This window comes from Ranitomeya variabilis, chromosome 1, assembly GCF_051348905.1.
Source record: "Ranitomeya variabilis isolate aRanVar5 chromosome 1, aRanVar5.hap1, whole genome shotgun sequence".
Lineage (NCBI taxonomy): Eukaryota > Metazoa > Chordata > Amphibia > Anura > Dendrobatidae > Ranitomeya > Ranitomeya variabilis.
Genome location: NC_135232.1, coordinates 271,530,424 through 271,553,438, shown reverse-complemented (window position 1 = coordinate 271,553,438; position 23,015 = coordinate 271,530,424). Strand labels below are relative to the sequence as shown.

At 41.2% G+C, this 23,015-nt stretch overlaps 1 protein-coding gene across 2 annotated transcripts in view; it reads left to right on the top strand.

The window, feature by feature from the left end:
* Positions 1-21,643, top strand: part of BCR (BCR activator of RhoGEF and GTPase) — a 72,285-nt gene extending 50,642 nt beyond the window's left edge. For both annotated transcript variants that reach the window (XM_077293771.1, XM_077293778.1), the window contains 8 exons: positions 459-593; positions 691-750; positions 954-1,063; positions 1,205-1,344; positions 3,126-3,260; positions 3,356-3,461; positions 10,270-10,432; positions 18,054-21,643. In XM_077293771.1, the coding sequence (XP_077149886.1) occupies positions 459-593; positions 691-750; positions 954-1,063; positions 1,205-1,344; positions 3,126-3,260; positions 3,356-3,461; positions 10,270-10,432; positions 18,054-18,143 (939 nt within the window). In that variant the 3' untranslated portion in view covers positions 18,144-21,643. The remainder of the gene's footprint in view (positions 1-458; positions 594-690; positions 751-953; positions 1,064-1,204; positions 1,345-3,125; positions 3,261-3,355; positions 3,462-10,269; positions 10,433-18,053) is intronic.
* Positions 21,644-23,015: the final 1,372 nt, after the last annotated feature.

Here is a 23,015-nt window from a genome sequence, read left to right as displayed (position 1 = left end):
AGAAAGTATGTGAAACTCATTATATGATTAGGCAAACTAATAATTTTACCTAAGCAATGACTGCAACAATTCTTCCATACTATGTATCTTTCATTTAAAGGTAATCTGACAATGGATTACGCAAATATTAGTTTTCGTACAGAAACCTCCTACCTCTTTTTACACTTATATAAAGGGCTTTTCAATATCAGATCTGTGAGGTTCCGACCGCCACAAAAAAAAGTGTATAAAAAGGAACAATTTCAGGGGTTGGACCCCCACTGATCTGATATTATTTGGAGGGAGGAAGAGTGGGGTGGATTTCTTTAGAGTACCCATCTATTGCTTCCAAATGGGGCATGTGGGAAGAAATTGTGGCAGCAAACTTCCACATTAATTAGTTGATGGTTCATAACTGATAAAAATAGTTTCCTTGTGTTTCATCAGTTTACTCCATCTATTGGTTTCTTTATGTGCAGGAATTTGAGATTGAGCTGGAGGGCTCCCAGACGTTACGCATCCTGTGCTATGAAAAGTTTTATAATAAAAACAGACCTGTGAGGGAGGATGTCGGTGAGAGCAGTGAGCGCTTGGTGGCCAAAGGACAGGTGCAGGTAAGAGCAAATGATAGCAGGATGCTTGGAAGTTCAATATTACAGCATTAAGATACTGTCTAGCATCAAACCCACTGTTTTCTGCTTTTTACTACAGTTGGACCCTCAGCTTGTCATAGGAAAGGATTGGCAGCGGTCAGTGGTCTCCATGAATGGGGTAAGCCCTTACTAGTAATAATAATTGGAATGCTGCTGAGGTGCATTGTGCCTTCTGTGCAGCTCCTTACCTGACCTCCCCTTACCCTCCAGCGCTGCCTTATACCTCTGTATAGCCTTACATTCATCTTATCCCACTTGTCACCCCCTATTATATTTTGGCCTTCATATCACTCCCTAGAATCCTGATCAATTTCTTTATAGATAGAGGTCAAACTGTCGATGAAGTTCATAAGCCGAGAGTTTAGTCTGAAGCGTCTCCCATCTCGAAAACAAACCGGAGTTTTTGGTGTAAAAATTGGCGTGGTTACTAAGTAAGTGTCTTCTATTAGATTTTAAGTACCAAAATGTTCGGAAGGTGTTTCTTTTATGCTGAGACAATGGGAAAGGTGCAGCTTTGCATCCTAAATGTTGCCTTTTTCATTCAGTTAGTGTAATTATAGTTATTTTGACAGGCGAGAACGTTCCAAGGTGCCGTATATAGTACGGCAATGTGTGGAGGAAATTGAGAGACGTGGCATGGAAGAAGTTGGCATCTACAGAGTTTCTGGTGTAGCCACAGATATTCAAGCACTGAAAAATGCATTTGATTCAAGTAAGTATTATGGTCTAAGGCAGACATGGGCAATTAATTTCGAAGGGCCACATGAGACGTGACTGTTGTGGAGGCCGAACCAATAGGCTGAAAGTAATTCTGCAGTATTAACAAATTAATCATTTATATTAATATTCATTGTATCACTTAACCTTGAGCAGAATTAAGTATCCTGACATTCCCCTATATACCTTAGGAGCCCACACACAGCCCCTGTATACAGTATGAGCCGCCACATAGCCTTCTACATTCAATATGAACTGTCAAATAGCCTCCTGTATACATTGTGAGCCCCCACATAGCCTCCTATATATAGCGTGAGCCCCACATAGCCTAACTATATATAGCATGAGCCCGACAAAGCCTCTTATATACAGCATGTACCCCACATAGCCTCACAATATACAGTATGAGCCCCCAACATAGTCTCCATATACACAGTGTGATTTCCACATAGCCTCCATATATACAGTGTGAGCCCCTCCACATAGCCTCCGTATATACAGTGTGAGCCCCTCGCATGGCCTCCGTATATACAGTGTGAGCCCCTCCACATAGCCTCCGTATATACAGTGTGAGCCCCTCCGCATAACCTCCGTATATAGTGTGAGCCCCTCCGCATAACCTCCGTATATAGTGTGAGCCCCTCCGCATAACCTCCGTATATAGTGTGAGCCCCTCCGCATAACCTCCGTATATAGTGTGAGCCCCTCCGCATAGCCTCCGTATATACAGTGTGAGCCCCTCCACATAGCCTCTGTATATACAGTGTGAGCCCCTCCGCATAACCTCCGTATATAGTGTGAGCCCCTCCGCATAGCCTCCGTATATACAGTATGAGCCCCTCCACATAGCCTCCGTATATACAGTGTGAGCCCCTCTGCATAGCCTCCGTATATACAGTGTGAGCCCCTCTGCATAGCCTCCGTATATACAGTGTGAGCCCCTCCACATAGCCTCTCCGTATATACAGTGTGAGCCCCTCTGCATAGTCTTCGTATATAATGTGAGCCCCTCCACATAGCCTCCGTATATACAGTGTGAGCCCCTCCACATAGCCTCCTGAATGTGACTGGCGGGCTGCAGTTTGCCCAAGTCTGTTCAAAGGGGTAACGTTTCTTTTTGTGGAGAGTGACAAGCCAAGCCTGGCATGTCAGAGTGAGGAGACCTATAAGCTATGCATGCTCCTTTGGGAAATTAAATATGCAAATTGTATCTTCAGCAAGGTAGCGGGTTAGAACTCTAATACCACCTATTGGACGCAGTGATCCTAAAAATTATCAACTCTTTACCAAGCCTTGCCATATGACTTCGGATAAAAGCCAAATCAGAATAGCTGTCTGCAAATTGAGATTCTGGTTTGGCTTTTATCCTAAGTCATGTGACAAGGCTCATTAAAGAGTCGATATTGACTTAGAATTGCTGTTTCCAATAGGTGGCACTAGAGTTCTAGTTCTCGTCCTCTCTGAAGAGACAATTTGCATATTTAAGTAAGTATTATGAAATTGTAATACAAGGCAGTGGATAATGTCATAGTAATTGGTTACATATATTAGTAGTTGGATTATTTATGTAGGGAGCTTATGCAATTTCTGTAAGCAAAATAGTTTTTTAGAAATAGAAACAATACTAAAGGATCAATGCATTTTTAACTGTAGCCAAACCAGCTCCTGTCAAGGATCTTGTCATGCAGGTTTGTGCAGTAAGGAGCATCAAACCTTTTTATCTTTCGGCAAACATACTAAATACTGAAATAACACTGTTTTATTGTTTTCTTTAAGATAACAAGGATGTGGCTATCATGATGAGCGATATGGATGTTAATGCCATTGCCGGAACCCTCAAACTATATTTTCGGGAACTACCAGCACCTTTGTTTACTGATGAATTATATCCCAACTTTGCAGAAGGAATTGGTGAGTTTTCTGTATTGTTCTCAAGAATTACAGAGATCATTGTGAATATATAAATGCGATCAGCTGTTAACATTCCATGGATCTTCACTTCTCAGCCCTTTCAGACCCTGTTGCCAAAGAAAGCTGCATGCTGAATTTACTGCTGTCCCTGCCAGAGCCCAACCTGCTAACTTTCCTTTATCTCCTTGACCATCTCAAAAGGTACATTTATTTTCTTTTTTTAAGAAATTACAAAGTGTTTGCAACGGTCTCCATTCCAACTTGTGCTGTGAATTCTAGTGGTAAAGAGATTGGCCACAGTGTCTTAGAGCTCATTCAGACGTCAGGTTTTCTCTTGTGATTGCGATCGTGGTTTTCAGGGCAGCCAGTCATGAAGGCGGCTCTCCATGGCAATATTTCCCCGCCCTTCTTGGTTTGATTTAAAGGTTCCCCCTCTCCATGACTATTCTCACCATTTCCAACTTATCATTCTCTTTTTCTAAAACACTGCAGAGTTTTAGAGCAAAACCTAACTTTTGTGGTGAAGGAGACTGTTCCTGTTTCATGCTGCCTGTGGTTTGGGCAGCAAGCAACTCCTTGCATGTTATCTTTATTGCAAATTAATTAAATGATTATTAGACAGAAAAAAAAAAAAAAAATTCTGAGCAAGAGAGCAGATACCTTTGGAGTGGCTAAATAAACAATTTGGCCCTAAGAGCCTTATAAGACCATGGAAGACAACTAAAGCCTCTTTCACACTTTCGTCTTTCTGCACACGTCGAAATACGTCGGTTTGTGAAAAAACAAGATCCTGCGAATTTGTATGCAGGATCCTGTTTTTTTCTCATTGACTTGTATTAGCGACGTAGGGGCACACGTTATGTCCATCGTGCACTGGATCCTGTGCATTTTGGCGGACCGTTGTCTGCTAAAAACGTTCAAGGGAACGTTTTTCTGTACGTTGGATCCTGTGTTTCCTACTGAGCATGCCCGGCAGGAAATCTCTTCATCCGCTGCACACGCTATCCACTATTTCACAAACATCCGTCGGTACGTCGCGCCAACGCTTTGTGACGGCCGACTACCAACGGAAATGTGAAAGAAGCCTAAAGTGAACAATCGCAGAAAGAATTCCTTGGTAAACAATATCTAGCCAAAACAAGAACACTCACGAGGTTGGCATATAATTATCCAAGTTTACAATCTAGAGTTCTTCGTGGATGAATCACTAGTACCACTCAAGAACAGAAAGCTCAGATCACACTTTGCTAGAAGACATCTAAATATACCTGCTCCATCCTGGACCCAGATGTCATGAGCAATGAAGCAAAAATAAAAACAAAAAACTTAACTGATGGAGCATGTTTTTCACTTTTTGATGCAGGAAGGCCCACAGACAAGCAGCAACGGAATACTGTTGCCTTAAAAGGTCTAGCAAACCATCTCAAGTGAGGATCTTCTTGCACTAAAAGGGTTTTCCAAGTAAGGGTTAGGTTACTGGCTCCACTTAAGTGAAGGCCACCAATGGAAGGAAGAGACAAGAATTTTCATTGCCTCTTCCTCTCCTTGTTGCTCTGATTGGACTTAGCTGCAGTCCCTACTTGATAATGGAGCTAGTAGTTTGGTTCACTCAACATTTTGTAATAAACTCGCATGAGCTCACTACTTTTATTTGGTATGTTCCTCGTACTATACAGCTCAAAAATTTGAACATGCCTATTCATACAATAGTTTTCCTTGTTCTTACTTGAATGTGCACGTTGTATATTGAGACTGAAGGCAACAAAACCTCAAAGGAGATCCTATGGAAACGAGTAAAGAAACGCCTGTGACAAAAACGAGAATATGTGTTAAACCGTGGAGTTCACTGATAACAGCTTTATACCGCTTAGCCTTCTCTCAAGCAGCTTCATCAGATGGAATGGCTTCCAACAAATATGTATGCCTCTTCAATAATAATATAATAATAATAACCTTTATATAACGCCAACATATTTTCCGCAGCGCTTTACAGTTTAACAGTTTCAAACACAACAGTCATAAGTAACAATGTTAACGGGACTCTGTCACCTCAAATTTGTGGGATATTTAAATGACTTTTCAATTGTCCGATGGGCGGCGTTTCATCTTCATTTCTCCACCCCGTCCGTCCCTGTTGTCCACAATATGTTAGTGAATTAGAGAACTTGTGCTCCATAGTTGGCCCATGCGCAATGCAATCTTCGGTTGCGCACGCGCAGTATGCTTTGTACAACTGCGGGCAAAGCCGAAAAGCATTACTGCGCATGCGCCAGCGCGCTATGTCCCGAAAGTATTTTGCTGTGTTGCCGTGACAGAGTCCCTTTAAGAATACAATAATTAAAGCAAAATAAGACCACCCTGCTCGTGAGAGCTTACAATCTACATACTCTTCAAGAGCCCATCTGTTGAGTCAATGGCCTTATTTATTTATTAAGCCTATCATATTCCGCAGCGCTTTATATACACTAATATTGCTGTCTGCATTGAGGCTAACAATCTAAATTCTCTATCAGTATGTCTTTGGAGTGTGGGAGAAACCAGAGTATATGGAGGAAACCCACGCAAACATGGAGAGAACATACAAACCCCTTGCAGATGTTGTCCTTGGTGGCATTTGAAACCAGGATCCCAGCGCTGCAAGGCTACACTGAGCCACCCTACTACCCATGCCTTCAAGAAGTGTTTTAGAACATTAGGCTTGTTTTTTTGCAGAGGGAGTGTTGTACCATAGTTCCATACTCTGCTGAGTCCTATTCCTCAACAGTTCTAAACCAGATTATATGACAAGGACCACTCAATTAAGTTATGAAAAAAGAAAGTGTAACATTATTTTAAGACCTGAAGGTCAGTCAAATCGGAATATTAGTTTAAACTATGAAGGTATCCTCAAGTGCAGTCATGAAAAGTATCAATCACTATGATGAAACTGGCTCTCATGAGAACCGACCCAGGAAATGGAAGTCCAGGAATTGTCTGTGCTGCAGAAGAGATGCTCATCAGAGTTACCAGTTTCAGAAAATGCAAATTGACGGCACATCAAATAAAAGCCTCATAAATACGGATGAGTGAGCCCTAACTGTAAAGTATAAACTGTAAAACCGACTGTACGTCCGGTTTACTCTTCGGGTTCAGCAGACTGATAAAGCTTGTTGAAAGGTTGCGCGGCAGCCTTATCAACATGCTTTTCTGGTGTGGACTCTTCTGACACCATCACAGCCATGCCAAGTATTGTGATTGGCCGACACACCATGTTAGGGGAAAAAAAGTAAAAAGACATGGGGTCCCCCTTATAACAGGACAAAAATACTTTATTTAAATAAAGACTTCCCCCCCACACTCCCTCGTTTACTCATTTATTAAAAAAACATAATGAAAAAAAATAATCTACAGGGTCTGCCATAATCCACAATATGGAGGTCCCACAACCATCCCAGTCTTCTTCATCCAGTCTGTGAAGCTTCGTTCAGAGAACGCAGCTCCATAGACTGGAGTAGCATCCACTGCCAGGTCTCACGCTGCACTCCTGGAGACCCGGCTATTGTGAATTGATGTTACCTCAGTTCATAGCCACCGGTTCTCATAATGCACAGCCCCAGTGCCAGACTGATGAACTACCACTCATCAGCTCCATAGACTGGATGAAGAAGACTGGGATAATTGTGGGACATCCTTATTATTGATTATTGGAGATTTTTTCAAATAAAGATTTTTTTCCGGTGTGTTTTCTTCTCTTTTTTTACTTACTGGGTTAGTAATGGGGGTGTCTGATAGACGCCGCTCTATTACAAACATGCGGGCTTGATGTCAGTGGACATTACACAGCTGACCTCAACCCAACAATCCCATTACCCCGATTTCCACCTCACCGGGGCAATCGGGAAGAGCCGACGCTAAATGCCAGAATTGGCGCATTTAAAAGATGTGCCATTTCTGGGGTGGCTGAATGCTGGTCTTTTTAGGCTGGTAAGGTACCAATATCCATAGCCCTTTCCAGCCTATTAATATCAGCCCCCAGCTGTCTGCTTTACCTTAGCTGGTTATTAAAAATAATCTTAGGAGCAAAGCTAAAGCTTAGACTACAGAATTCTAGTTAACAAGAATTGGACCTCTGGTAAGACTAATTTTTCATTAAACTGGTTTCCAGCAGACCATTTACAATAAAAGGTGCTGTCAGCAGTGGCACCACATGGAAGAGAAATGTAGAAAAAAAAAATTATTTACACAAGAGAGGTGACGGCAGCAAGAAGATCAGCAAAGCTTTTACTTATCAGTCAGAATACTGTAGCAAAAGTGATACAAACATTTAATAAATATGGAATAGCAGCCAGTGACTGCTGGGCTGCCACGTAACACCTAAATAGGTAAACAGGAGTATCTTTTGATGAGAAGGGTTGAAAAAAAATCGACTTGCAAGTTCTTGCAAGGGCCCATGTAAGAAAATATGAAGACTACTGGGACTGTATATTCTGGAGCGACGACACCAAGATAAATGTTTTGGAATTGATTGTTTCAAAACTATGACGTCGCAAAGGTAAGGAGGGCAAAGAAAAGTGCATGGTGCCTACATTGAAACATGGTGGCAGTGTGGGGCTGCGTGAGTGCTCCTGGTGTTGGGGAGCTACATTTTATTGATGGTATCATGAAATCACAGATGTACTGCTCTATATTGAAAGAGAAGGTGCTACTATAATTCCATGCCCTTGATAGACGTGTACTTCAGCATGACAATTATCTAAAACACACATCTGTAGCATTTATGAAGACTAACAGGGAGAAAGTGATTCAGTGGCCAAGTGTGTCTCCTGATCTGAACTCATTCGATCACCTACGGGAAATTCTGAAGATACAACTTGAGCATAACTCTCCATCCAGCATCCAGGCTCTGAAATGGAACATTCTTCAAGAATGTAAAACGAGACATTACAATATGTCATCAACTTGTTCATTCCATGCCTTTCTGTTAAACCATGACCCTTTTTTTCTAAGCCAGGCTCTTTTGTCGAGGCCCAATTTGTTAAAAACATGTAAGAAATATGGCACAAGGCTTATAATCAAGGTTTTGGTGTGAGTTACTTTAGAAATCTTGCACTTTTAGCTTTGTGAATCTCCACCCTTTTGTTCTAAACATTGATTCATCACTAGTACATCACACCTGAAGCTTCAAGTTTTTTCAATTTATTTTATTTATTGGTTTATAAAAAGAAAAAAAAATGTACAAAAATAAGGCACTAACCATGCCAAAATAAAGCACAATCACTGTGAAAGAGTAATAACCATAGACAGTGTTGTCTATTCAAAGAACCCTACAAAGAGTCTAGAACTTTAACATAAAACGTATACTGAGGGCAGAATATTAATTCTATAAACATAATCTCACAGTCAAAGTGATCTAACATGAACATATGAGTAAAGGTACCTTCACACTAAACGATATCGCTAGCGATCCGTGACGTTGCAGCGTCCTGGATAGCGATATCGTTTAGTTTGACACGCAGCAGCGATCAGGATCCTGCTGTGACATCGTTGGTCGTTGAACAAAGTTCAGAACTTTATTTGGTCGTCAGACCGGCGTGTATCGTCGTGTTTGACACCAAAAGCAACGATACCAGCGATGTTTTACACTGGTAAGCAGGGTAAACATCGGGTTACTAAGCGCAGGGCCGCGCTTAGTAACCCGATGTTTACCCTGGTTACCAGTGTAAAATGTAAAAAAACAAACAGTACATACTCACCTTCGCGTCCCCCGGCGTCCGCTTCCCACACTGACTGAGCGCCGTAAAGTGAAAGTGAAAGTACAGCACAGCGGTGACGTCACCGCTCTGCTGTTAGGGCCGGCGCTCAGTCAGTGCAGGAAGCGGACGCCGGGGGACGCGAATGTAAGTATGTAGTGTTTGTTTTTTTTTTACATTTTACGCTGGTAACCAGGGTAAACATCGGGTTACTAAGCGCGGCCCTGCGCTTAGTAACCCGATGTTTACCCTGGTTACCCGGGGACCTCGGCATCGTTGGTCGTTGGAGAGCGGTCTGTGTGACAGCTCTCCAGCGATCAAACAGCGACGCTGCAGCGATCGGCATCGTTGTCGCTATCGCTGCAGCGTCGCTTAATGTGAAGGTACCTTAAGTTCAGAAGAAGAAAGAAATGGAGAAAAGCAGAAGAGATGCAGAGATAAGAGAGAGAGGGAAGGTGGGAGGACAGGGAGAAGTGGGGAAAGGAGAATGTATATAAAGGTTGGGGTTCAAAAAATTACGGATTCAGTTATCCCCAATCAGAGCCAAATTTTCAGCAGAGGATCTAAATTCCAGGCAATAAAACCAAGTTTTATAGAAGCGGTCATAGGAATTATTGATCATAGATGTAAGTTCCTCCATAAGCATCGGTTAATTCATCTTCACAAACCAGAGGGAAGTTGTTGGGTTGGTGTCTTTTTCCATAGTAGAGGAATACACGCTCAGAGGATTTGTGCTAAAGCAAGAATACACTGTCACAGATCCCTTGACAGAGTGAGACTCGGGTCATTCAGCCATTGGGTCTGAACACAGGTGTTAGGTTGGTCCCTGGGGGGATTGATCAGCAGAGGTTATGAGAAGGACCATGTATGTTGCAAGGGACCTATATCCGAGCAAGATGTTTCGGATTCTGTCTTATTATTGTCTAACGGTCTAGAAGGAAGAGAGTGGAGAATTGGGAAAGCCGACCAACTCTCCAGATTCCTAATGTGAATGGCTGCATCTTTTATTTGAAAATTTATCTAGAGTCTACTTAATAAGCTCAAGCAGACATTTTACGATTTGCATTGATATCTTATGTGAAACTAAGGTTAATATTCTCCATGATTTACTGTAAGCAAAAGGTTTATAATGTGAAGAAATGGAACCCCACCTAAATGTTCCTCTCATGAATTCTCCAGATTTTGGCACAGAATCAAATCAAGGAACTATTTCTTTACGGTACTGTGATTTTTTTTTTTTTTTTTTTTTTTTTAATTCAATCTTTTATTTTTCTTGTCAGGGTGGCTGACAAAGAGAGTCAGAATAAGATGTCCCTTCATAACATTGCCACAGTTTTTGGCCCAACTTTACTCCGCCCTTCAGAAAAGGATAGCAAGATCCCTACCAATCCCACTCAGCCGATCAGTATGGCAGACAGCTGGAGTTTGGAAGTGATGTCGCAGGTAATGTGGAAGAATACTTTGAGAATAATACAGTATAATTTTAGTTTTAAAATAATTTATAGTTACAGAATGACCTTTTTTATCAATCCAAGTTTTTATCCAAAACATTTATTTTTATTTTTTTTCCCTCCGTGTTGCTTTTTACAAGTATATGGAACAAATTAACAAACTTTGCAGTTTTGATTGGACACTGATCTTCAATGTTTGCTTTACTCGTACATTTCACAAATTTATTTAAACTGTTCTAATCCCAACTGACATCTCAGATGACCAAGACAAGATGGTAAACCTGGAAAAATCACAAAAATAAATGAGTTTCCAATACTGCTGTACTTGTTTTTTTCATTACCCATTGCTTTTAATGGGTAAAAAAACGCTGAAAGAAGTGACATGCTCTATGTCCAAAACCATGCAAAGCACAAAATACTGATGACAAAAAAAAACAATGTGTGTGCATGAGATTTCTGAAATCTCATAGGCTTTGCTGGTACTGTAAAACGCAGCTGACAATAAGCATAAAAAAACCTACTAGTGTGAACTTAGCCTAAAGGCACCTGTTTTTTTTTTTACGCTTCGTAGACTGACCTGCGGTGCATTTTTCAAATCCTCAGCATGTCAATTTCTCTTGGGGGTACGATAAGTTTTCTCTGCACAATTTTCCCATAGACTTGCATTAGGTGCAGAAATTCCGCAGGTAAAAAACACATGTGTTTTTAGTGTATTTCCCAGCGGACGCTTATCAAAAACTCAGGTAATCCGCATCTAAATATGTCAAAGTTTTGGTCAAGAAATTCGGGATAGGATATTCAAGATTCCGACAAATCCGCATTCCTCCAAAATCAGGCAAGGGAATCACAGAGTTCAAAAGAGTTGCATACTTTATTCAGGGCTATAAAACTATGCGTTTCGTGGACGTCCCGTTCACTTCCTCAGGTACATGGCCAAAGTTTTTGTCAAAGCAAAGAAAACAAAAGTATCAAAAACAAAGCAGCTTTATTTCAAGCATGACGCACCAAACAGACAAAAAAAGTAGGTGAAGAAATTCTGCAACATCAAAAATGCACCAAAAGCTCATTGTGGGAACGTAGCCTAACCAAGAAAAGGGAGTCAGTAGGTGCATAACACAAATCCCAGTAAGATGGTAACACCAGTTAGATATATACTGACATAAAAAATGCACCAAAATGTCTTGTATGTGTGGGATAAAACAAAGCCTTTTACAATAACAATAAAATAAATGCAATGTTTAACCCCTTCACCCCCAAGGGTGGTTTGCACGTTATGGACCGGGCCAATTTTTACAATTCTGACCACTGTCCCTTTATGAGGTTATAACTCTGGAACGCTTCAACGGATCCTGGTGATTCTGACATTGTTTTCTCGTGACATATTGTACTTCATGATAGTGGTAAAATTTCTTTGATATTACCTGCGTTTATTTGTGAAAAAAATGGAAATTTGGTGAAAATTTTGAAAATTTCGCAATTTTCCAAATTTGAATTTTTATGCAATTAAATCACAGTGATATGTCACACAAAATACTTAATAAGTAACATTTCCCACATGTCTACTTTACATCAGCATCATTTTGGAACCAAAATTTTTTTTTGTTAGGGAGTTATAAGGGTTAAAAGTTGACCAGCAATTTCTCATTTTTACAACACCATTTTTTTTTAGGGACCACATCTCATTTGAAGTCATTTTGAGGGGTCTATATGATAGAAAATACCCAAGTGTGACACCATTCTAAAAACTGCACCCCTCAAGGTGCTCAAAACCACATTCAAAAAGTTTATTAACCCTTCAGGTGTTTCACAGGAATTTTTGGAATGTTTAAATAAAAATGAACATTTAACTTTTTTCACACAAAATTTAATTCAGCTCCAATTTGTTTTATTTTACCAAGGGTAACAGGAGAAAATGGACCCCAAAAGATGTTATACAATTTGTCCTGAGTACGCTGATACCCCATATGTGGGGGTAAACCACTGTTTGGGCGCATGGGAGAGCTCGGAAGGGAAGGAGCGCCGTTTGACTTTTCACTGCAAAATTGACAGGAATTGAGATGGGACGCCATGTTGCGTTTGGAGAGCCACTGATGTGCCTAAACATTGAAACCCCCCCACAAGTGACACCATTTTGGAAAGTAGACCCCCTAAGGAACTTATCTAGAGGTGTGGTGAGCACTTTGACCTACCAAGTGCTTCACAGAAGTTTATAATGCAGAGCCGTAAAAATAAAACAAACATTTTTTCCCACAAAAATTATATTTTAGCCCCCAGTTTTGTATTTTCCCGAGGGTAACAGGAGAAATTGGACCCCAAAAGTTGTTGTCCAATTTGTCCTGAGTACGCTGATACCCCCTATGTGGGGGGGAACCACCGTTTGGGCGCATGGGAGGGCTCGGAAGGGATGGAGCGCCATTTGGAATGCAGACTTAGATGGAATGGTCTGCAGGCGTCACATTGCGTTTGCAGAGCCCCTAATGTACCTAAACAGTAAAAAAAAAACACAAGTGACACCATTTTGGAAAGTAGACCCCCTAAGGAACTCATCTAGATGTGTTGTGAGAGATTTGAACCCCTAAGTGTTTCACTACAGTTTATAACGCAGAGCCGTGCAAATAAAAAATATTTTTTTTTCCACAAAAATTATTTTTTAGCCCCCAGTTTTGTATTTTTCCAAGGGTAACAGGAGAAATTAGACCCTATATATTGTTGTCCAATTTGTCCTGAGTACGCTGATACCTGATATCTGGGGGGGAACCACCGTTTGAGCGCATGGCAGAGCTCGGAAGGGAAGGAGCATCATTTGCAATGCAGACTTGGATGGATTGGTCTGCAGGCGTCACATTGCGTTTGCAGAGCCCCTAATGTACCTAAACAGTAGAAACCCCCCACAAGTGACCCAATATTGGAAACTAGACCCCCCAAGGAACTTATCTAGTTGTGTTGTGAGAACTTTGAACCCCCAAGTGTTTCACTACAGTTTATAACGCAGAGCCGTGAAAATAAAAAAATAAAAAATTTCCCCCCAAAATTATTTTTTAGCCCCCAGTTTTGTATTTTCCCAATGGTAACAGGAGAAATTGGACCCCAAAAGTTGTTGTCCAATTTGTCTTGAGTACGCTGATACCCCATATGTGGGGGGGAACCACCGTTTGGGCGCATGGGAGGGCTCGGAAGGGAAGGAGCGCCATTTGGAATGCAGACTTAGATGGAATGGTCTGCAGGCGTCACATTGCGTTTGCAGAGCCCCTAATGTACCTAAACAGTAGAAACCTCCCACAAGTGACCCAATATTGGAAACTAGACCCCCCAAAGAACTTATCTAGTTGTGTTGTGAGAACTTTGAACCCCCAAGTGTTTCACTACAGTTTATAACGCAGAGCCGTGAAAATAAAAAAATAAAAAATTTCCCCCCAAAATTATTTTTTAGCCCCCAGTTTTGAATTTTCCCAATGGTAACAGGAGAAATTGGACCCCAAAAGTTGTTGTCCAATTTGTCTTGAGTACGCTGATACCCCATATGTGGGGGGGAACCACCGTTTGGGCGCATGGGAGGGCTCGGAAGGGAAGGAGCGCCATTTGGAATGCAGACTTAGATGGAATGGTCTGCAGGCGTGACATTTCGTTTGCAGAGCCCCTAATGTACCTAAACAGTAGAAACCCCCCACAAGTGACACCATTTTGGAAAGTAGACCCCCTAAGGAACTCATCTAGATGTGTTGTGAGAGCTTTGAACCCCCTAGTGTTTCACTACAGTTTATAATGCAGAGCCATGCAAATAAAAAATATTTTTTTTTTCCACAAAAATTATTTTTTAGCCCCAGTTTTGTATTTTCCCAAGGGTAACAGGAGAAATTGGACCCCAAAAGTTGTTCTCCAATGTGTTCCGAGTACGCTGATACCCCATATGTTGGGGTAAACCCCTGTTTGGGCGCACGGGAGAGCTTGGAAGGGAAGGAGCACTGTTTTACTTTTTCAACGCAGAATTGGCTGGAATTGAAATGGGACGCCATGTCACGTTTGGAGAGCCCCTGATGTGCCTAAACAGTGGAAACCCCCCAATTATAACTGAAACCCTAATCCACACACACCCCTAACCCTAATCCCAACGGTAACCCTAACCACACCTCTAACCCAGACACACCCCTAACCCTAATCCCAACCCTATTCCCAACCGTAAATGTAATCCAAACCCTAACCCTAACTTTAGCCCCAACCCTAACCCTAGCCCTAACCCTAGCCCTAATGGGAAAATGGAAATAAATACATTTTTTAATTTTTTAAAATTTTTCCCTAACTAAGGCTACGTTCACATTAGCGTTCTGCGTCGGGCGCCGCAGCGTCGCCGCATGCGTCATGCGCCCCTATATTTAACATGGGGGCGCATGGACATGCGTTGCACTTGCGTTTTGCAACGCATGCGTCACTGCGGCGCACGCGTCATGGCGCAGAGGACGCAGCAAGTTGCATTTTTTTGTGCGTACAAAATCAAGCAAAAAAAGGACGCATGCGTCGCAAAACGCAGCGTTGTGCATGCGGTGTTCCTGCGTTGTGTGTTGCGTCGCCGACGCTGCGGCGCACAACGCAAATGTGAACGTAGCCTAAGCGGGTGATGAAGGGGGGTTTGATTTAATTTTATAGCGCGTTATTTAGCGGATTTTTATGATTGGCAGCCGTCACACACTGAAAGACGCTTTTTATTGCAAAAAATATTTTTTTGCGTTACCACATTTTGAGAGCTATAATATTTCCATATTTGAGTTCACAGAGTCATGTGAGGTCTTGTTTTTTGCGGGACGAGTTGACGTTTTTATTGGTAACATGTTCGGGCACGGGAGATTTTTTGATCGCTTTTTATTCCGATTTTTGTGAGGCAGAATGACCAAAAACCAGCTATTCATTAATTTCTTTTGGGGGAGGCGTTTATACCGTTCCGCGTTTGGTAAAATTGATAAAGCCGTTTTATTCTTCGGGTCAGTACGATTACAGCGATATCTCATTTACATCTTTTTTTATGTTTTGGCGCTTTTATACGATAAAAGCTATTTTATAGAAAAAATAATTATTTTGGCATCGCTTTATTCTGAGGACTATAACTTTTTTATTTTTTCGCTGATGATGGTGTATAGCGCCTCGTTTTTTGCGGGACAAGATGACGTTTTCAGCGGTACCATGGTTATTTATATCCGTCTTTTTGATCGCGTGTTATTCCACTTTTTGATTGGCGGTATGAGAATAAAGCGTTGTTTTTTGCCTCGTTTTTTTTTTTTTTTTACGGTGTTCACTGAAGGGGTTAACTAGTTATGTAGTTTTATAGGTGGGGTCGTTACGGACGCGGCGATACTAAATATGTGTACTTTTATTGTTTGATTTTTTTTTTATTTAGATAAAGAAATGTATTTATGGGAATATTTTTTTTTTTTTATTTATTTAGGTTTTTGTTTTTTTTTTGTTTTTTTTTACACATGTGGACATTATTTTTTTTTACTTTTTTACTTTGTCCCAGGGGGGGACATCACAGATCGGTGATTTGACAGTGTGCACAGCACTTTGTCATATCACCGATCTCACTGACAGGGCTGCAGGCTTACCAGCGTCTGCACTGAGCAGACACTCGGTAAGCCACCTCCTTCCCTGCAGGACCCAGATGCCGCGGCCATCTTGGATCCGGGACCTGCAGCGAGGAAGGAGGTAGGAGACCCTCGGAGCAACGCGATCACATCGCGTTGCTGCGGGGGTCTCAGGGAAGCCCGCAGGGAGCCCCCTCCCTGCGCGATGCTTCCCTATACCGCCGGTACACCGCGATCATGTTTGATCGCAGTGTGCCGGGGGTTAATGTGCCGGGGGCGGTCCGTGACCGCTCCTGGCACATAGTGCCGGATGTCAGCTGCGATAGTCAGCTGACACCCGGCCGCGCTCCCCCCGTGAGCGCGGCCGATCGTGCTGGACGTACTATTCCGTCCTTGGGAAGTAGGGCCCACCCCACATGGACGGAATAGTACGTCCAATGACAGAAAGGGGTTAAAATCGCATTCACTAAAGGCTGAGTCACACATAACGATATCGTTAACGATATCGTTGCAACGTCATGGTTTTGGTGACGTAGCAACGATCCCGCTAACGATCTTGTTATGTGTGACACCGACCAACGATCAGGCCCCTGCTGGGAGATTGTTGGTTGTTGGGGAATGATCAGGACCATTTTTTGGTCGCTGATCACCCGCTGTCATCGCTGGATCGGCATGTGTGACGCCGATCCAGCGATGTGTTCACTTGTAACCAGGGTAAATATCGGGTTACTAAGCGCAGGGCCGCGCTTAGTAACCCGATATTTACCCTGGTTACCATTGTAAAAGTTAAAAAAAAAACAGTACATACTCACATTCTGATGTCTGTCACGTCCCCCGACGTCCACAGGGTTAAAACTGCTTTCGGCAGGAGGGCTGCTAATGCACGCGCTGCTGCCGAGAGCTTCCCTGCACTGACTGTGTCAGCGCCGGCCGTAAAGCAGAGCACAGCGGTGACGTCACCGCTGTTACGGCCGGCGCTGACACATTCAGTGCAGGGAAGCTCTCGGCAGCAGCGCGTGCATTAGCAGCGCTCTTGCCGAAAGCAGTTTTAACCCTGTGGACGCCGGCGGGGGACGTGACAGACATCAGAATGTGAGTAGTGTTTTTTTTTTACTTTTACAATGGTAACCAGGGTAAATATTGGGTTACTATGCGCGGCCCTGCACTTAGTGACCCGATGTTTACCCTGGTTACCCGGGTGCTGCAGGGGGACTTCGGCATCGTTGAAGACAGTTTCAACGATGCCGAAGTCGTTCCCCTGATCGTTGGTCGCTGGAGAGAGCGGTCTGTGTGACAGCTCCCCAGCGACCACACAACGACTTACCAACGATCACGGCCAGGTCGTATCGCTGGTCGTGATCTTTGGTAAGTCGTTTAGTGTGACTTAGGCTTTAGTGTGGGTTTGTTTCTTGTCTTTTTAACCTATGGTGCCTTTCAGTGTTTTGTTCTGCAGTTTTTCCCCCAAGTGGCTAAGTACAAAAAAAATGTAGAAAAAGCAAAAAGGCTTAAAAAAAAAAAACACTAAAAATATCACCAAAAAACATGTAATTTACACTGCAGTTTTCGGGACTTGGCCTGTGTTTTTCAGGCAGAAAAATGCATTAAAACACTACCTGTGAAGATACCCTTCCTTGAACAATCATATCTAACAATTTGATGCATAATTCTAAATGTAAATGTAAATGTGTAGCTAATAAAGTCAGAAAGGAATAGTAATTTTGTGTACAAAGGCTTTCTATTCTGTGGCACAACAACCTGAGGAACACCTAATGGTCGCATTATTGCTAGTTTTTAACACATGAGACACGTGTCAATATTCTCGCTCCATTTTGTAGGTATTTGCTAATATTGGAGCTACTCCAGTTGAATTCTTCTGTGGTCAGACTCAATAAAATAGAGCAAAAAAGAAAATGTGTATATATACCTGAAGTAGAGAAACGCGCTGGATAGAAAACATTTTAGATTTGCATTGTTTCATGTTGTTATTTTATTGGGAGACTGAATTTGTTTGATCTTTTGGTTTTTTTTTAAATTATCTTTCAGGTGCAGGTTCTGCTGTATTTTCTACAACTGGACACAATTCCCACCCCGGACAGCAAACGTCAGAGCATACTTTTCTCCACTGAAGTGTAATACAGTCCTCCCCACCGAGACAGAGCAAGTGTGTCGCCTCTGTGGAGTTTTGTTTTTCTCAGCCTTTTATCGTCTCTCAGGAGAGGGCGCTGTATGAATGAGGGACAGGGACTTTTCTTCAATCCATATGAGGCTTGCACTAGAATACTATATTTCTAATTTATTTATTTATTAGCTGATAGATAAGCTGTAGTTCATCCATGGCCCCGTGGCTTCCATTCCTACGAGACAGAATTTTGTAGAAGACATCCTTATTTCTTCAAAAAACAAACGATCCTAAGGATTTTCTGTAGATTTGTTCACCCTAATAGAAAATCCAGTGCATCCTTTCCTTTATACGAATGATTGCTTTGTATAACTAATGAAGCAGAAATGTCATGTTCTCCGGTTACAATTTAGATGACCTTGTTAGAAGTTGAGCTCATACTTGTCAATGCACAGTGTTATCATGATATATAAATGCAATAGCTAATAATTAATATATCTAGGACTCTTTCTAATAAGCTTCAGATCTTGAAAGCCTATCCTGACACCTAGCGTCCAAGTGAAGACTGACCTGCTGCTGAATTTAGCTTTTCAATGCTGGATATATCTGAGGTCCTCCTTTTTAGCACTGGGATGTTCTTTGTAGGACGTCCTTGTGCCTGTTGTTTCAGGTGTATTTGTAGTAGTTTTTAGAACATTTTTTATTGTCTGTTGTATTTGCAGCATGTTTTAGCTGACTCTTTCTCTGACTGGCCTTTTAAGAAATATAGCCAAAAATGTCAGGATCCAGTTTTATGCAGGAACTGTAAAGTGTATTTTGTCATAAGCAATTCATTTTCAGCCCATTGGCATAGACAAGTGTGTGTTTGACACTCCAAGTGGACATCACTGTGCAGCTACCCTTACATTTACAAGATATGAATATGGCCTTGGCTTATTTCTTTAATTTGTGCAGTATCAACCAGCGGATGCATATACCATGTCATCAGATAAATTGTCTACACTGGGATCTAAAGCCATAAAGTGAGTTACTGACTTTATCTCAAGTATGTCCTCCACTCAGCGGCTGCCGGAATAATGTCTCGGACAATGTTACAATCTGAAAGCGGAGCTGGTCTCAGCCTTCAGGTGCTTCATATTCTGGACCATAGGAATTCACTGCCAGATATGTGGATACATTTTCTCCACTTACTTCACTACACTGATGTACAGTTTTAGGTGTGATCTGTACACAAGGAGTACAAAGGCATGTAATGTGTGATGTGCTATGAAGTAGGCCGCCTTGCTTTTTTGGGGAGTTATTACAGGGCGGTTACTGAGCACATATGGCAATTTTGTGTGCTATGTCTTGCAATGTGGAACCAGAATCCTCCCATGGCTATGTTCACATGCAGCAAAAAAACTGTTGTCTTGGCAGTAAAAAACACTGCATTCAAACAGCAGTTTTTGCTGCACTTTTGTGATGTTTTTGCAACTTTTTTAGCTGCATACATGGTTTGTCCACAGTACATATTTAATGAAGTTAATTTTATTCACCAAAATGCAGCAAAACCTGTTTGCAGAGGTTATTGCAGTGTTTTTGCACTTTCTTCTTCTTTCTTTGGGTGAAAAACACTGCAAAAACATTGAAAGAATTTTCATATTGCAGATTTCAAAAACGCTACTGTTGTCAAAATAGTCAGGAAAAAAACCAGACGTGTGCAGGAATTTCGGAAATCTCATGGCTTTTGCTGGAACTGTAAACACATCTTCTTGTTTGCATAAAAGAAAGTACGTTGTATGTGAACATACCCTAAATGATTTGGTGGAGGGAAATATATAATTGGCCAAATATTGGAGAATCCTTATTTGGGGTTGAAATAAATTACTTAAATGTGCGATTTCCTCATGCCTCTTCCACCTTGTTGTCTTCGATAATCAGATTTAAGTTCTTAGAATTCTGTCACTCAGTGGACTATTGAGAAATAATTTATCTACACTGAATGTGTTAAGAATCAGAATCATTCAAAACTGTGAAGTACTGTGACCTGGCTTGTTTATAGCACCCAAACAGAATGTGACGCAAAAAAAGAAAAACTACCAAAGCAATAGTACAAGGGTCAATGTTAAAAGGGATTTCCATAGAACATTTGGTAAATCAGGTCAGGAGGGTCCACATTGGTCAGGAACGCTTCAGATATGCCAATTTGATTCACGGGCAAAAAAGCAAAGCAAAATGGATAAGATTTTAACCTATGTTGCAGAAAGTTTTAGTTTCAAAATCTAAATTGCAGGTCATTTTCTAAAGTGACTGCATGTTTGACTTTAATGGGGAAATCATAATCCGCAATCAGATTCTTTTGTTTCGGATTACCTATAGAAATATGCAGAAGTGTAAGCTTTTCTGAGAACAAAAACGGCACACTCAACTTAGTTTTCTACCATACTCGTTGGAAGTTGGTCTTCCTTTCTCCCCCTTCCGGTCTCTGTTTCCTGGTCCCTTCTTGTTGTGCTAACAGTCACTGTACAGGGAACCAGGGGGCACCAGAGAAGGTAAGAAATGGCTTAAGGAGAGTGATATCAAGTTTTTATTCTTTTTTCCAGATCAATTGTAGGAATAGAAAAAATTTTCAAAATTTAATGTGGATTTTCTGCCCAGCTTCCCTGCAGATCTTGGATCATATTAATTGCAAAATCTTCAGCAAATCTGACACATTTGGACATAGACTGAATTTTTTTTATATACTTTTGAAGTTTTGAAGTCTGGAACACCCCCTAAGTTTTATAAAATTGTATATTCACAGGTCTGAAGCCAGTGTCAGTTTATTAAACATTTGATAATTTTTAGGTTTCTCTACTAAAAAAGTAATTTGTAATGTGAATTTATACTTAAAACTTTTTTTTTTTTATGATGTGCATGGAAATAATAACAACCATTCTATAGTAAGTCACCGAAACGTCACGTAACAGCACTTTCAATTAATATGGGTTCTACTTATGGGGGTATAGGAGAAATGAGAATTGGTGCACACTCAGTTTACATCTATAACGTACCTGTGTGCTCTTCCTTCCTATGTAGTAGTCATATAGTGTCTTTATGGCTCCATATAAAGAGCATTATTTGTAAGGGTTGTACTGATGCATTGGTTTCTCTACTAGTCATCCAATGGCTTGCTGATATGAAGAAGCAAATTCTGATTTACCACAAACCTTTATAGTCAACTTTTTATATTAAAGTGTTTTACACTTGTTCTATTTTACTCTGTCCTGTGTACAAAGTCATCATTTATTACAATTAGGAGGATTCTGAAAACCAGTACCATTAGAATGTTTTGGCTAAGGTAAGCTTGGTATTTTCACCCCAGTTTTAGGGGTAAGAACAAGAACCCTAAATACACTAATGTTTTTTTTTTTTTTCTAAATTAGATAAATAATATTTAAAAAGGGAATTATATTGTATTTGTTTAAAAATCCAAATGCATTTTTAGCCTCTGTTTGTACACAAGCTATTCAATAAAACTAAAGCTGGAACTATATTTTGGCTACTAAATGTATTTATTGCAGCTTCCTAAACTGGGCAGGACATCGGGGAGGAAATAAAAAAAAATATTTGTTTTGTAGAACTTAAATATTACCTCGCTTTCAAGGTATAGTTATAACAGTTAGGGCAAAGGAAAATTGTTCCTAAACTGGGAGAACAAAACAGAGAAGATGAGGATCGGGAAGGTTGAAGTCAAACATCTAACGTCTTTATATACACCATGTTCAAAATTATTATGCAAATTATATTTTTTTCAGATTTTCCTAAATGATTGGTGCAAATGACAGTCAGTCTAATAAAAGTCATCACCCGTTAGAGTATAAATTGAATTTTATTGAAACCTCCCAATGATAACAGTATAATCTCCAAAATGAATAAAAACTCAAAATGCACTGTTCCAAATTATTAGGCACAGTAGAATTTCTAAACATTTGATATGTTTTAAAGAACAGAAAATGCTCATTTGTGGAATTTGCAGCATTAGGAGGTCACATTCACTGAACAAAAAAGCTATTTAACTCCAAAACATTCTAACAGGCCAAGTTAGGCTACGTTCACATTTGCGTTGTTGGGCGCAGCGTCGACGCAACGCACAACGCATGTCAAACGCATACACAACGCAGCGTTTTTTGACGCATGCGTTGTCCTATACAATTGAAGATCCAAAGCGCCCCCCAAAAAATACATTTAGTCAAAAGGCGCATGCGTCTAAAAACGCGGCTCAACGCAGGCAACTGCGCCCTATGCGTTTTTCATAGACACTAATGTGTGTTTTTGGCGCATTTACGATGCAGGTGCGTTGCATGCGTTTTTCTTTGGAAATGTGACGCAAAACTGCAACCTGTAGCGTCGTCTGCGCCCTGTCTGGTGCGCCAAAAAAATGCATGCATCATACAACGCATGACAACGCATACCGGCGCATGTCCATGCGCCCCCCATGTTAAAGATAGGGGTGAATGACGCATGCGTCGGTATCCGTCGACGACGCTGCGCCCAAAGACGCAAATGTGAACGTAGCCTTACATGTTAACATAGGAACCCTTTTTTTATATCACCTTCACAATTCTTGCATCCATTAATCTTGTGAGTTTTTGGAGAGTTTCTGCCTGTATTTCTTTGCATGAAATCAGAATCGCCTCCCAGAGCTGCTGTTTTGATGTGAACTGCCTCCCACCCTCATAGATCTTTCGCTTGATTATACTCCAAAGGTTCTCTATAGGGTTGAGGTCAGGGGAAGATGGTGGCCACCCCATGAGTTTCTCCTTTTATGCCCATAGCAGCCAATGACTCAGAGGTATTCTTTGCAGTATGAGATGGTGCATTATCATGCATGAAGATGATTTTGCTCCTGAAGGCACGTTTCTGCT